At 32.6% G+C, this 14,468-nt stretch overlaps 1 protein-coding gene across 6 annotated transcripts in view; it reads right to left on the bottom strand.

Annotated features, from left to right (window-relative positions):
• DMD (dystrophin) overlaps nt 1-14,468 on the bottom strand; it is a gene marked incomplete at its 3' end in the record, with an annotated part of 2,539,585 nt that overhangs the window by 1,116,961 nt on the left and 1,408,156 nt on the right. For all 6 annotated transcript variants that reach the window (XM_081277777.1, XM_081277778.1, XM_081277780.1 and 3 more), the window contains one exon: nt 7,987-8,134. In XM_081277777.1, the coding sequence (XP_081133903.1) occupies nt 7,987-8,134 (148 nt within the window). The remainder of the gene's footprint in view (nt 1-7,986; nt 8,135-14,468) is intronic.

The raw sequence follows: 14,468 nt of genomic DNA on the forward strand, positions 1-14,468 counted from the left end.
TGTCAATTTTATTATCATTCAAAATTTACAACTTATGTTAGAATATTTTCTCACTCTCTTTGTATGACAGGTTCATAGTTAGATCTTTCTTTTTGCTGCCTTTCACAATGTTCTTTTCTGGTTCCCAAAGTTTTTATTTTTTTTTCCCAAGTGAGATTGGGAATTCTAGAGATGTTATGGAGTAATATCAAGAAGAGCTATGAGACACAAATAATGACTGTTTTTTAAAAAAGCCACTATTTTCCCTGGCTACATGTAGAACTTTCTGGAGTACTTCAGACTACATTGTGTTTCTATCTTGGACTTCATATGCTGAACAAAACAGGCTTCATTAAGGCTTCCTTTTTTTAAGAGGCTCTCTTCATTAAGGGAAAAACAGCAAACATTGTTTCCCTTGAACATAGTGGGCTCACACTGAATGTTTGTTGAATGGATTCTGGTTTTTAAAATGGGTAAGAGAATGGAGCCATCCTATTTTAAAAGTGCAATACTTTCATGTATTCCCTATATAGTAGAGATAAGAGCAGCTCAATGTAAGTTTTTTTTTTTTTTTTTTTTGATTAGGAGATGGGGTAAGAATGGCAGAAAAATCAAGTGTGAGAATAATTTGCCTAAGGGAATAACACAATGAAATTATACTTCTTTGATCCATTTATTTAATCTAATGAATATTATATGTTCAATAATAGGAAAAAATTGATCTATGTACTGAGAGATATATTGGTAAGCAAGAAAGATAAATTTTCCATTCTAGTGGAAAATATATGTAATAAACATGAAAATATGTATCACAATTTCAAGAAGTTACAGATTTATGAAGAGAATAATTTGAGAAAAAGAAATACTCTTTGATGTGTGTTTGTGCATGAATGTTTGTGAACTCTTTAAAACAGAGGGAGTTACCACCAAAGGCATGTATGAGAATATGACATAAAGATAAGTGTATAAAAATGAACAGGAGTTGGGACATGGGAGATAGACTAGGGGTAATTTAGAACCCTCAGGAAAAATGAAAAGTAAGTTTAAAGTTAGGAAAAAGTTTTAGAAGGAATAGTAACAAAGTATGTAAGAAGAAACACCAAAAAGATCAATGTGGCTAGAATATCTTCTTTCAAAGTATTGTTATTAATAAAAATTAGTTATACTAACAACAATTTTATATTTCATTAAATATCAATTTCTACTTCTCATTGCTTCTATATTGGCATGATGTTTTGTTTTAAATTTGAGATGTGCAATTAGCATGCTCCACTTTTTTTTTCTTATTTTCTTGATATTTTCATACTGTAAAAATGGAGATCCCTTAGGGATGGTTTATTTTTCAAGCATTTTAAGCAGTTTTTTACTGCTGTGGTTATTACAGTAAGTTATAGTTCTTGTTCTTGCATCTTTCCAATAATGTACAACAATCTGTCATCTTCTTAAACATGTCATGTTGGACAACAGAACTGTAAGAACAAGCCACTGAAATTTTCCAATTAATTTAATATACTTATTTATGAAAGATGCATTTGACGGGTTATGATTTAGAGCCCCTCTCTGAATTTCTGCACTTTGCCAAACTCCCAATAAATCTGTTATTTACTACTTCTGAAAACATGCACAGGAGCCAAGAAATTGTAGAAGAGTTTCTAAGTAGCAATAAAGGTCTAACAATATTTACGTAAGAATGAAGTGCCCAACTGTTTAACTGTATTGAGACTAAATTTTCTTGCCACTACCAGATTATAACATTGCAAAGCTCATTTTAAAATGTATTCCCATCCTTATACATTGCTGTAACCCTTAAGCAAGTGACTGGAAAGTGACTGGAGACAAATTCTCTTAGCAGTAAATTTTCTTGCTGATTCCCTTATGTTAGTGTATGTCCTCTAGTTATGGAAACCAGGATAGGTTTGTGACCACAAAATGAAATCTTCTGAAATTTTATTACTGCTGGGGAAATATAAAGGGCAAGCAATAGTATGAATTATTCTTAACATTGGGGTCCCAATGAAGGGCAACAGATGGCAGAAATATTTACTCAAGTGATTTTTCCATCAAAGTTTCTATCAGCATTTAAGTCTCAGCAGTGCGGCTGTTAAGAAGCTGTCAAACTCACAAGCCAGCTGGTGAAATCAGCACTGTAAAACACTGACTGTATGGAAAACATACTGGTATCCATTTTAGTCTTTTACACCATATGCCTTTTTGTAGACAGCATTTGATTCAATCCCTATTAATATCATGTCAGTTATCTCCTATATAGTCATTTGAGGGAGTAGATTACCAATTAAATAATATTAAGGTGCATCCTAATAAAAACAGCAAAACTCACTTTCCTTAACAGATACTGTCAGTGACCTATGCACATCCATTCAGCACTCTTCATTTCTGTACAAGCCAATGTCTTTTCAATAGCAGCACCTGCTACCTGAAGATTTTCTGGGCTGCAAGTTCAGAAAGCAGAATAAGAAGAATGAAAAGCTATGGGCACTTCCATTAGGAAGAACAGAGACTTTTCATGCACCCACTTGTCTCAAGCTTTTGGACAGGATTCATCTCAATTCCATTGTGCTCTGTGAATCTAAGCTCATCAGAATTGAGTCCTTTACAAAGTGCTTTCTTCAATCACTAATAGCCAAGGTAAGGCAGAACTGAAGAGCAGCTAAACTTGTCTATGACACTTTTGTGTTCTTCTTTGACTGTTCTCCCCAACTCCAGGGAACCAGTGCCCCCTTTTTCTATCCCATTCATTGTTCTTCATCTGAGAGATCACAGTAAGGTTCTCCTTCTATAATTAAATGGATTTGAACATAATTTTCCATTCTCCATGCCCATTTCTAATTTGAGGGAAGAAACAGTTCATTTTGCCACACTAGAACATGATTGTAAGTTTTTTGATATTTGATGGTAAAACAAGATGAGTATTAAAATACATCATATTTAGCCCATATCGATATTTGGATCCTCCCATCACAATGAGTTCAGATTTATTATTCCACAAAGTGAACAGTTTTTCATTGTGCTAATTTACAGCAACATATAGATATATTTCAAATATACCATATAATCTAAACTATGGAGCAGTGAAACACAGTAACATTGCAGGATACACCAGAAAACTATTTAACACTAACATGACTATATTTTGCCTAAAAAAACAGCAGTTAATTCATATCAAAATAACACTTTATTGTTTCACTCCCTATGTTTGCTTAACATTTATTAATTTAAGGCTTAAAAATTCCATCTAAACAATCTATTACAATTACATCCTAAGGTAGATTTCAAATGGAATTCCTTAAGACTCAAGGCCTCATGCTTGTTCACAGAAAAATTCTTTAGAAAGTGCTGTTAATTTTTAAATGGTTCATGAAGCAGCATTATGCCACAAAGCAAATAGGTTATATTTCCATTCATATGAAGAATATTGAGCTCTTTTAAGTACTTAATCTAATGGTGATTTTTATTGTTTCTATTATCAACTTTAAGAATTTTCAATCCCATTCAATAACAGCTCATGTTTTAAAACTTATTTCTTTCTAGTCTACAAAAAACATGCTAGACCTAAATGCTTGGGCATTTTATGATTTCTGCTTCCCTGTTTTCACTCAAGGTATTTGATGGCATAACAATTCACTTTGTCACTATATGAGTTAACATTATTTTCATAAGTTTCCTTCATGGAATTCAGCTTTCTTTCTGAAAGCCCTCATTAACATTTCTTCTTGTTAGTTAGAAAATGAGTAGGCAGAAATGTCAGCTATCTGAGGCAGATATGTCTGGCTGAATTGGTATTTTCCTCAATTCCTAGTCCAAAAGCTATATTTTGAGAAGACATCATAGTATATGAAAATAAAGATTAATGAAGTTTCCAGGTAAGTCCCTCTATATTCCAGATGTTTGAGAAAAATAATTCAGTAAAAAGTTAGTTTTGTAAACATGGGCTGATTACTTATGAACAGTGATTAAATATAATAAGATTCTACAATTTTTTAAAAAAATTCTAGAGTTAGAGGTGGACACAACATCTTTATTTTACTTTATGTGATGCTGAGGATTGAACCCAGTGCCTCACGCATGCTAGGCAAGCACTCTACCTCTGAGTCCCAGTCCCAGTCCAAGGTTCTACATTTAATGAGTAATAATTTTGTGAAAAATGCCATTCTTCAGTGGCTTATTCACATATCATTGTTATTTCCACTTTAAAGAGAAAACAGAAACATAGGGGAGAATTAGCACATTTTCACAAGATTCTTCAGATATTAAGCTAAAAGAGCTAAGATTTGAACCCAAGCTTTCTGAATCTAATATCCAATCTCTTTACACTCTTCAGATTTGCAATACAGCTTAATGTGGCATAGCATGATTATTGTGGGAGATAAAACTTAACATATTCACTGAATTACTACTTGTTGAATAAACACATTAAAATATGAAGAAATAACTGAGTATTTTTTCATAAACCAATTTTAATGGCATATCACATGATTGATATTACCTCAGTTACTAAAAAATGTGGTGATTTAAGAGATTCCCTACAGTAACATGGCATATTGCTTTGGAATAGCTTGAGAAAATATTAATTTATATATGTAATTTTATTATTCACTTGTGACAGAGAAGAAATAATTGAGTTACATGGAAGCAGACAACCTTTCTGGTTTTGACAGTCACTTTATTTTGAATGACAATACCAAGTATCAGTTAAGGCACTGATTTCTCTTTATTTTCTTGGTACTGGGGAATGAACCCAAGGATGCTTCACCACTGAGCTACAACTCTTTTTTATTTATTTTTATTTTGAGACAGGGTCTTGCTAAGTTGTTGAGGGTGTAAGTTTCTGAGGCTAACCTCTAACTTTTGATCCTTCTGGGTTTTGATTGTTTTAAATTTTTTTAGGTGTAGGTAGACATAATACCTTTATTTAATTTATTTTTTAATATGGTGCTGAAGATCAAACCTAGCACCTACATGTGCTAGGCAAGAGTTCTACCACTGAGTCATACCCCCAGCCCCCTGGGTTTGGGTTTTCAAAAATACTTGATTTCTCTATTTAAAATTGAAAATAATAAATCAAATGCAATTCAGTAGAAATACATGTGGACAAGCTTAAAACATATACATATATTTTTATTTCATTTCATATCTAGAAATTTTTTCTTTCCTGAAAATTGTATATATAAGTTTTCAAAGACCAATATACCTCTGTATACGATTGCTTAGGATATGGACTACTTGGTTACTTTTCCTCAAAATAACCATTACTACTTGATGCCAACAAATATGTAAGATGCTAACAGACAGATTTGTTGCACCATATACATCATATATAATCTGTTTTGAAAATAATGTCATAGCAAATATGTAAACTCTCTCTTCTATTCATTATTTATCAATAATGATGTTAGCCAAGACAACTGAAAATTCCAAACCTTCCATTAACCTTATCAATAGATGTATCTTACAGTGTCTCTCTGGGCCTTTTATTGGAAATTTACTCAGAAGTGAAACATAACCTCAGTCATTTGCACGTGTGTGTGTGTGTGTGTGTGTGTGTGTGTGTGTATGTACGTGTGCACATGTGCATGATTTTTTTTACTTACTTACTTTACTTACTTACTTTATTGGAGGATTTGTCATATTATCCATGGCCCTGTAGCTAGAAGAAATTTCCCCTAAGTATCTAGAATTCTCTTTATTACTTCATCTAGGCTGAAAAAGAAATAGGCTAAATAAAATAGAGTCCAATTAAGTAATTTATCCAATTAAGTAATGTTTTGATAAATGTTTATAAATTGCAACTAAACTGTACTGTCAATAAATGAGGACTTTTCAATATTCTCCAAAATGCAAAATTACTATAAAGTTTCAAGATTGTATAGTAGTAATGTATTAGAAGATCAAATGACATCAAAATAAAATGGTTTGGATTCATGCTTCTTGCCAATTTGAAGTTAAAAGAGACCAGATTTAACTTGCTTTTTGAAAAATACACAAAAATGTATGAAACAGTGGTTTTGAAGACACTGAAGGACATTGATCCCTGAGAAATTGGAAGCAAATGAAGTGAGCCTTACAATTGTCCCAGCATCTGCCTAGAGAGATTCCCAGATTAACACAAAGGAGGAGAGAATGCTTACAAAGCCTCCTGTTCTCCGAGTCCAGGAAATAAAGCTTAGAGTACAAGGGAAGTCAAGGGTGTATAGAAAGGAGGTAGACACATAGAGGGAGAACTCTGGATGCTGCAGAGGGCTCCCTTCCTGTCTTCAGATGAGTTATAATCAGCTAGCTAATATATGTGAGAAAACTACCCAAAGTTAGAGAAAGAACTATATAAAAAGACTATAGGAAACAATCACCAAAAATCACATTTGGTTGGTAATAGTATCTGTTGCTACCAGTCACAGTGGAAAACCTCATTATTCATAGGGCATCAGAACACTCAGAAGGGCTTTGCCTCAGTGGTGGGACAACATTAGATCTATTTAGTCACAATTAACGAAGTATAAAATAAATATCTAAAAAATATCAAGTTGTTTTCAATTAAATTAACTATCCTAGAATAAAGGTTAATTTTTTATTCGAATACCAAAATAACAAGCACTCAAAAGGTTAAAATGCACTGTATTGCATATAATCAAAAATTACCTGTTATCCAAATAAGCACTAAAACATACTCATAATGAGGAGAAAATAGATCAACTAAATTAACCCAAAGTAGACACAGATAATAAAATTATTAGACAATAACATTATAATCATTAATATCTGTATTCCATATTCTCAAGAAGGTAGAGGAAAGACTAAGCATGTTGAATAGACACATGGAAGATAGATATAAACATACCTAAATCACAATTCTAAGACATGAAAAATATAATATCTGATGTTTAAAATACCCAATAGGTGGAACTGATCATAGATTGGACATAAATATAAGAGGCATAAAATTCTATAATATTCAAATGTAATTTTACAATATTTTTAAAAATTCATTTTCAATGTTTCCATAGCTTGCCATACATAGATGTTTGAATGTTTAAATACTTGATATCAGAAGGCATGTTTGCTATGCAAAACTATTTGAGAATGGAGAATGGTAAAGTTTAATATCATATTGCTTTTATGAATCCAGCATTTTTAAATGCCTAAACTATTCAATGAAATACCATTTTCTTTGTCTTCATCTATCTTAATCTGTATTTTCTGGCATTAAAAATTGGCTACAATTCAAGTATGGATGATTGAAAATTGCAACATGAACAACTTGAGCTAAAAATGCTACAGAAATACTTAAGCCTTGGTATAATAAACACAATATTTCTTACACCTAAACTATATAATTTATCAAGTAAATTATATCCCCCACAATCTAATTTATTCTTATCTATATATTCAAAACACACAACAAACTGAAATTAAACTATACACTAGTTATAATCCATATGTTGCATCTCCATTAACATAAACCATAAAAAAGTCAATAAGTACCACCAATTAACTCTGCATTGTTTTGGCCTCTGGTCTATCTCAGAAGGCATTTTGTCAATAGACTATATAGAAATATTGCTGCATCACCACAAATTGTCTTTAGGGAAACAGAACTATAATTTTATCATGATGGATATTTCTAGCAACCACATTATTGCTAAGTATATCACAAGTTCTCATCCTGGACAGGTTCCAACATAAGGCAAAAACACACACTGTCCAAAAGCCATAGTATGTATACTTGGCTGTAAGACGATTCCCTGCAACATAGACGCAATTACACTTTGAAGTTCATCAGATAAACCAGCTGTCTAAGATGACTCCCTCATCCTTTCACAAAAAGTTCACAACAATCTCTCAACATGATTATTGTGGTGATTTTTATAGAATTTACAGCGATAACCAAAGTCAGGAATTATAAAGTTTGGTCATTATTCACAATCTGAACATAAAGACTTATGACATTATGGTGAAGATAGACAATTCAAAAAAGAAATACCCCAAACTTACCTTAAGATACCATTTGTATTTAGCATGTTCCCAATTCTCAGGAATTTGTGTCTTTTTGAAAAACTGTTCAGCTTCTGTTAGCCATTGGTTAAATATCTTCATGTCATAATGAAAACGCCGCCATTTTTCAACAGATTTGTCAAATTGCCTAGAAGTAGAAAATATGGATCAAAAAATGGATTATATAAAACAAATTATGTTGACATAGCATATAATTTTTTATTGACAAAAGTAATATTTTTATAGTTTCTTCCATTTGTAGATTTCAGTTTCAATTAATAGATAATATTGACATTGAGTAGGAAGGGTCGTTTAAAATTAAAGACTATATTATCTGTAAAATTGTATATATTTATCAATTGAATAAAAGAAAAAGACAACTATTTGGAGTAATACCATTTAACTTCTCTCTCTCTCTCTCTCTCTCTCTCTCTATATATATATATATATATATATATATATATATATATATAATACCAAGAATATTAAATTATTTAAACATTACAATAAATTATTTGCAAGCTACATATTTAATTTCAAAATATTTTTGGATCCAAATATCTCATAAAATTTATCAGTTTCAATATTACTCTTGACTCAAAATTGTCTATTCATTAACATCATAAAGAATCCAAAATGACAGATGTAATTTGTACTGTAGGCTCAGATGTCAACAAGCAATTAACCAACTAATATATACTAATCTCAACCAGGTGATAAGTGTTATTCGTTTCATGTTTATTGTTTTGTTATTTCCTCTAATATGTTAAATTGGATAGCTTCAAGAAAAATTAAATACTTGGGAATCAACAAAAGAGGTGAAAGATCTATACAATTAAAACTACAGAACCCTAAAGAAAGAAATTGAAGAAGACCTTAGAAGATGAAAATAATTACGTTGCTCTTGGATAGGCAGAATCAATATTATCAAAATGACCATAATTCCTAAAGCACTATACAGATTTAATACAATTACAATCAAAATTCCAATGGTATTTCTCATAGAAATAGAAAAAGCAATCATGAAATTCATCTGAAAAAATAAGAGACCCAGAATAGCTAAAGCAATCCTTAGGAGAAAGAGTGAAGCAGGTGGCATTACTATACCAGACCTTCAACTATACTACAGAGCAATAGTAACAAAACAGCATGGTATTGGCACCAAAACAGACTGTTTGACCAATGGTACAGAATAGAGGAAACAGAGACTAACCCACAAAATTACAGTTATCTTATATTATATAAAGGAGCCAAAAACATACATTGGAGAAAAGATAGCTCTTCCACAAATGGTGCTGGGAAAACTGGAAATCCATATGCAACAAAATGAAATTAAACCCCTATCTTTCACCATGCACAAAACTCAATTCAAAGTGGATCAAGGACTTAGGAATTAAGCCAAAGACCCTGCGTCTAATACAAGAAAAAGTAGGCCCTAATTATCATGTTGGTTTAGGCCCCAACTTCCTTAATAAGACTCCTATAGCACAAAAATTAAAACCAGGAATCAAGGAATGGGATGGATTCAAACTAAAAATGTTTCTTCTCAGCAAAAGAAATAATATGAGAGGTAATAGAGAGCCCACATCTTGGGAGAAAAATTTTACCTCTCACATATCAGATAGAGCACCAATCTCTAGGGTATATAAAGAACTCAACAAGCTAAGAAAAAAGAAAAAAAAACCCAAAAAATAAAAGAAAAACAAATAATCAATAAATGGGCAAAGGCCTGGAACATACACTTCTCAGAAGAGGGTATATAATCAATCAACAAATATATGAAAAAATGTTCATCATCTCTAGCAATTAGAGAAATGCAAATCAAAACCACTCTAAGATTTCATCTCAAACCAGTCAGAATGGCAGCAATTATGAATACAAACAACAATAATTGTTGGTGAGGATGTGGGGAAGAAGGCACACTCATACACTGCTGGTGGGACTGCAAATTGGTGCAGCCAATATGGAAAGCAGTATGAAGATTTCTTGGAAAATTAGAAATGGAACCACCATTTGATCCAGCTATCCCTCTCCTTGGTCTATCCTCAAAGGACTTAAAAACAGCATACTATAGGGACACAGCCACATCAATGTTTATAGCAGCTCAATTCATAATAGGTAAACTGTGGAACCAAACTAGATGTCCAATAGATGAATAGATAAAAAATGTGACTTGTATACACAATGGAATATTACTCATCAACAAAAGAGAATAAAATCATGGCATTTGAAGATAAATGGATGGCGTTGGAGAAGATAACGCTAAGTGAATTTAGCCAATCCCCAAAAAACAAGTCCTGAATGTTTTCTCTGATATAAGAAGACTGATTCATAGTGGGGTAGGGAGGTGGAGCATGGGAGGAATAGATGAATTCTAGATAGGGCAGAGTCATGGGAGTAGAAGGGAGGGGGCAGGGGTTAGCAATGATGGTGGAATGTGATGGACATTATTATCCAAAGTATATGTATGAAGATACAAATTGGTGTGAATATACATTATATACAGCCAGAGATATGAAAAATTGTGTTGTATTTGTGTAGTATGAATTGTAATGCATTCTGCTGTCACTAATTTAAAAGAATCAATAAAACTATGTTAAATTAGAATGCCGAAGGAGCTTAGTACAAAGCAATGTATTGATATTTCATATGAAAAGCATATGAAGAAGAAGATATTTGGTCATTTTCTGTTCATAGAATGAACTAAGGCTGAAATCACACAAACCAGGGCTTCATATTTATCTTAAGACAGTTGGATATAATAATCACCTGGGCATTGAAAAATAGCAACAATAACAAAACACTGTTCCTGGGGCTCTACTTTAGACCAATTCAAGCAATATTTTTGAAGGTGGGACTCTGACATTGGTGATATTAAAGCACCCAGGTAATTATAATATAAATTCAAGGTGAAAATTATGGCTATAAAGTAACACTTGAAGTCTTATGGGGCACATGATCCACCAGGTCTTCTGGGGCCTATCCTAAAATAACCTGCTAGCGCTAAACCAAAACCCATCCTTACAATTCATGTGTGTAGTGCTGTACCTCAGTACAGTTATTTACCAAATTTCCTTGAGTTTTAGTCTTAAGGTACATTGGATTATACTTTTCAATGCCATGACATCTTTCCAGACATTTACTCTCATTTAGGAATTTCAAATATCTTTAGAACTTAAATACAGCTATATCAACCTATTGGTTTCTTCGGAAGAGAATGGTGAACCAGGCATTACACTCTGTTCTTACAATCTACTATGCATACACCATTTTGTGGTAGTAGGAGCAAATGTGACTCCGTTTTGTTTTATGACTTCATCCTGTAAACAACCATGCCAAGTAGAAGAGTCATGACTGGAGCAAGATGTTCTTTTCCTTTTGCTATAGAAACCTTTAAGAACACGGAACTACCTAATGGGGTATTGTTTCTGTAACTAGGGTAACGAGGCTCTATTTCTGTAACTGGAGTGACTGGGCTAACTGTTATTGGTTAGGCTTCCCTCCGCTTGACTGCAGTGTCCCGCTTCTATAACCTGGCTTGCTTGCATTGGCTAGACCCCCCGAACATCCCTTTTGCGGTTTTCAGGCTTATAAGGAGTGCCCTTGCAATTGTTCGGGGCTGATCAGGGGAACAGCTCTATGTTCTGGTCAGCCGCCACCAGTGTGCTTCAATAAAGGCTTGATTCGATTATACGTGAGTGGTCTGGAAGTCAGTTTATGAAACCCTGGGACAATGCTTTAACTATAACAATTTCATTCACACTTAAAATACCCCTACAACATAATAATTATTATTCCTATGTTCCAATGGAGAAAACTGAGAGGTGGAATAACTTGCCACAAGATTAGGAAAAAAAAAAACAAGTATTAAATAGTAGAGTAGGAGACCAGGTATCTCTGGTCTACATGCCACCTTTCTACTACCTTACATATTCTCTAGGAAGAATTTCCTTTTTCTGGAATATATTTCCATCTTAGCAGTTAAACAATTATGAATTAGACTGGTAGGTTTTTTCCTTTATTTTTTAATTACCTAAGGTTTAATTATATCTACATAAAATATAAGATATCTACATGTACATCACATTCTGATAGGTATTGCATTTAATAAATCTCTATATCTCTAACCTTAAAAATATGTAAAACACAGTAGTTTGGTGACATAGAAAAATGTATCCATTGGTAGCCAAAGAGGTATTCTGTAATTACAGCTGGTTTAAAAATAAGAATCTGCTTTTGATAATTAATTATATTCTATTGTTAATTAAATAAGATATATCCTCCAGCAATAAAATGACACTGGGAATGTTTTTCATGTCTATAAATAATTTACCATTATTATATTTTCAGTGGTATTTAATATACAATACATGACCTAAGAATACATCCTAAGAGTTTATTTCCTTTAAAAAAGAACTGCATAATGCATGTATTACAGGCACTTATATCTTTGGAGTGAAGTATTGCTGTTGAATGAGAATCTAAAAAGCTGTAAAGTATAGTTACCATTGTTCCATCTTGGTGATACTAGAGTTGATTTCAGTTGTCATTATATATTTTTTATTATTGTCTAGTTTTTATATAATATGTTCTTATAATTTGAGAATCAGAAAAATAAAACAATTTTAAAAGAATTTTGAGTGTCTGTCTTAGATGCTAATGACTGCTACTTCCAACTCTCCTCCTACTACTACAGAATGAGAAATAGATAGCAGTTAACCTGAGCTCAGAGGAGTTACTAGTTGTTCACAATTTCCAAGTCCACCTTTGTAGCAGTCATTGATTCCCTTCTTGCTTTTCCTTTATACTCTTCCAACCACCTATCAGCTACTTGCCTTGCCAACACCTTCAGCTACTAAAATTGAACTGTTTTTCCAACAAATGTGCTATTATCACTTAATCTTCATTCCAGACTGCTGCATACCCTAAAGATTTCTAGCCTCAGACTTATTGCACAGATACATCCCTCCACCACTTATCATACCGGCAATTACTATCTTTCCTCAGATTGCACAACCCTCCTTCTAACCTACTCCCTAATCCTCTTCACAGCTTATGTTTCTTTTATATTCATCCAAGAAAAGAAAAACCTTTAGGTTTCATACAGTTGATTAAGACAGAATTAGGCGCTGTGGTTGTAGCTCAGCGGAGCACTTGCTTAACACATGTGAGGTATAAGCTTCGATCCTCAGCACCATATAAAAATAAAATAAATAAAATAAAGGCATTGTGTCCATCTACTAGAAAAAAATATATTTTTAAAAAAACACAGAATTAGAATTAGGAAGAAAAGGGGAAACAGGCTAAGGGCCCTAGCACTCCATTCACACACCTGTTCCGGGTCCAAAATGTGAAGCAGGATGGGTTTTCCAGCCACAAAGGACTGTCTGCAATCCTCTCAAATCCTGCTTTGCCTCAGGATTTGGTAACATCAATTACATATTCCTGAAATGTCCCCCTTCCTGTAGCTCTCTTCTCCCCACCTCCAGCAACCCAAAACTTTACATCCTGAAAGACTTCATATAAATAACTTAGAATGTCACTTGATAAGTATATAAAGTGTTTACTATAACATGCAGCTGCTAAAACTTTGAAAACTGTGAAGTTGATTTAACTTTATTATTAAAATTACTGTTAAAATGAGTAACTATTCAAACAAAATATTAAGAATAAAAGCATGTGCTTTACACATGCTGACATTTAATGTGAGTAATAATACTCTATTTGAAGCATCACATAAAATTTTAAAATATACTCTTCAGCATTTAATATGTGTTGTTAATAGTAGAGTTTAATCTACATTTTTTATCATGACTACTTATAAACATAAACTCTTCTCCACCAAGGAAGATTCTGAATGAATGTGTATAAATTTTTGTTGGTTTTACAATGTTACATTTATAAATTTAATCTCTAATCTGTCACTGTTCCCTAAATTTCCCTCATTCCATTGATTGAACTGTCTATAACTGAGGGAAAAGGCTCATGAATAGCTAGAAATAGAGACAGTAAAAACAGCATTCTGAAAAATAAATGTTTTACCTTCTATATTATTTCTAGGGGAAAAAAGTTTGATTTTTTTTTCCTGGCAGTAAGAGTAAATGTAGACCAAACTAAATAAAGGACAAAAAATGACAGCATAAACATATGGATAATAAATCAAGTGATTTTAAAATTTTGCAAATATTAAAATTCTCATTCACTATGCAAGTGGTATTTAAAATTACACTGCTGGTTCATTTATGTGCAGCATAACTTATTTCCTGCTGCTCTAAATCAAGTTAGTCAGATTATTCTCAAGCATAAATTACATTTAGGGAGTAATTTAGGTACTATGGGACATACTTTAACACTTTCAGGCCATTAATGTGGTGTTCAATTCCAAGAAATAAATTTAAATAAATAACACCCTAGTAGCCTTATGACATATCCATTGTGGCTTTACACTTAGGTCTGCAAATTCAGCATTGGGTTGCTGACTA

This window comes from Spermophilus citellus (genome assembly GCF_964194105.1).
Source record: "Spermophilus citellus genome assembly, chromosome: X".
NCBI lineage: Eukaryota > Metazoa > Chordata > Mammalia > Rodentia > Sciuridae > Spermophilus > Spermophilus citellus.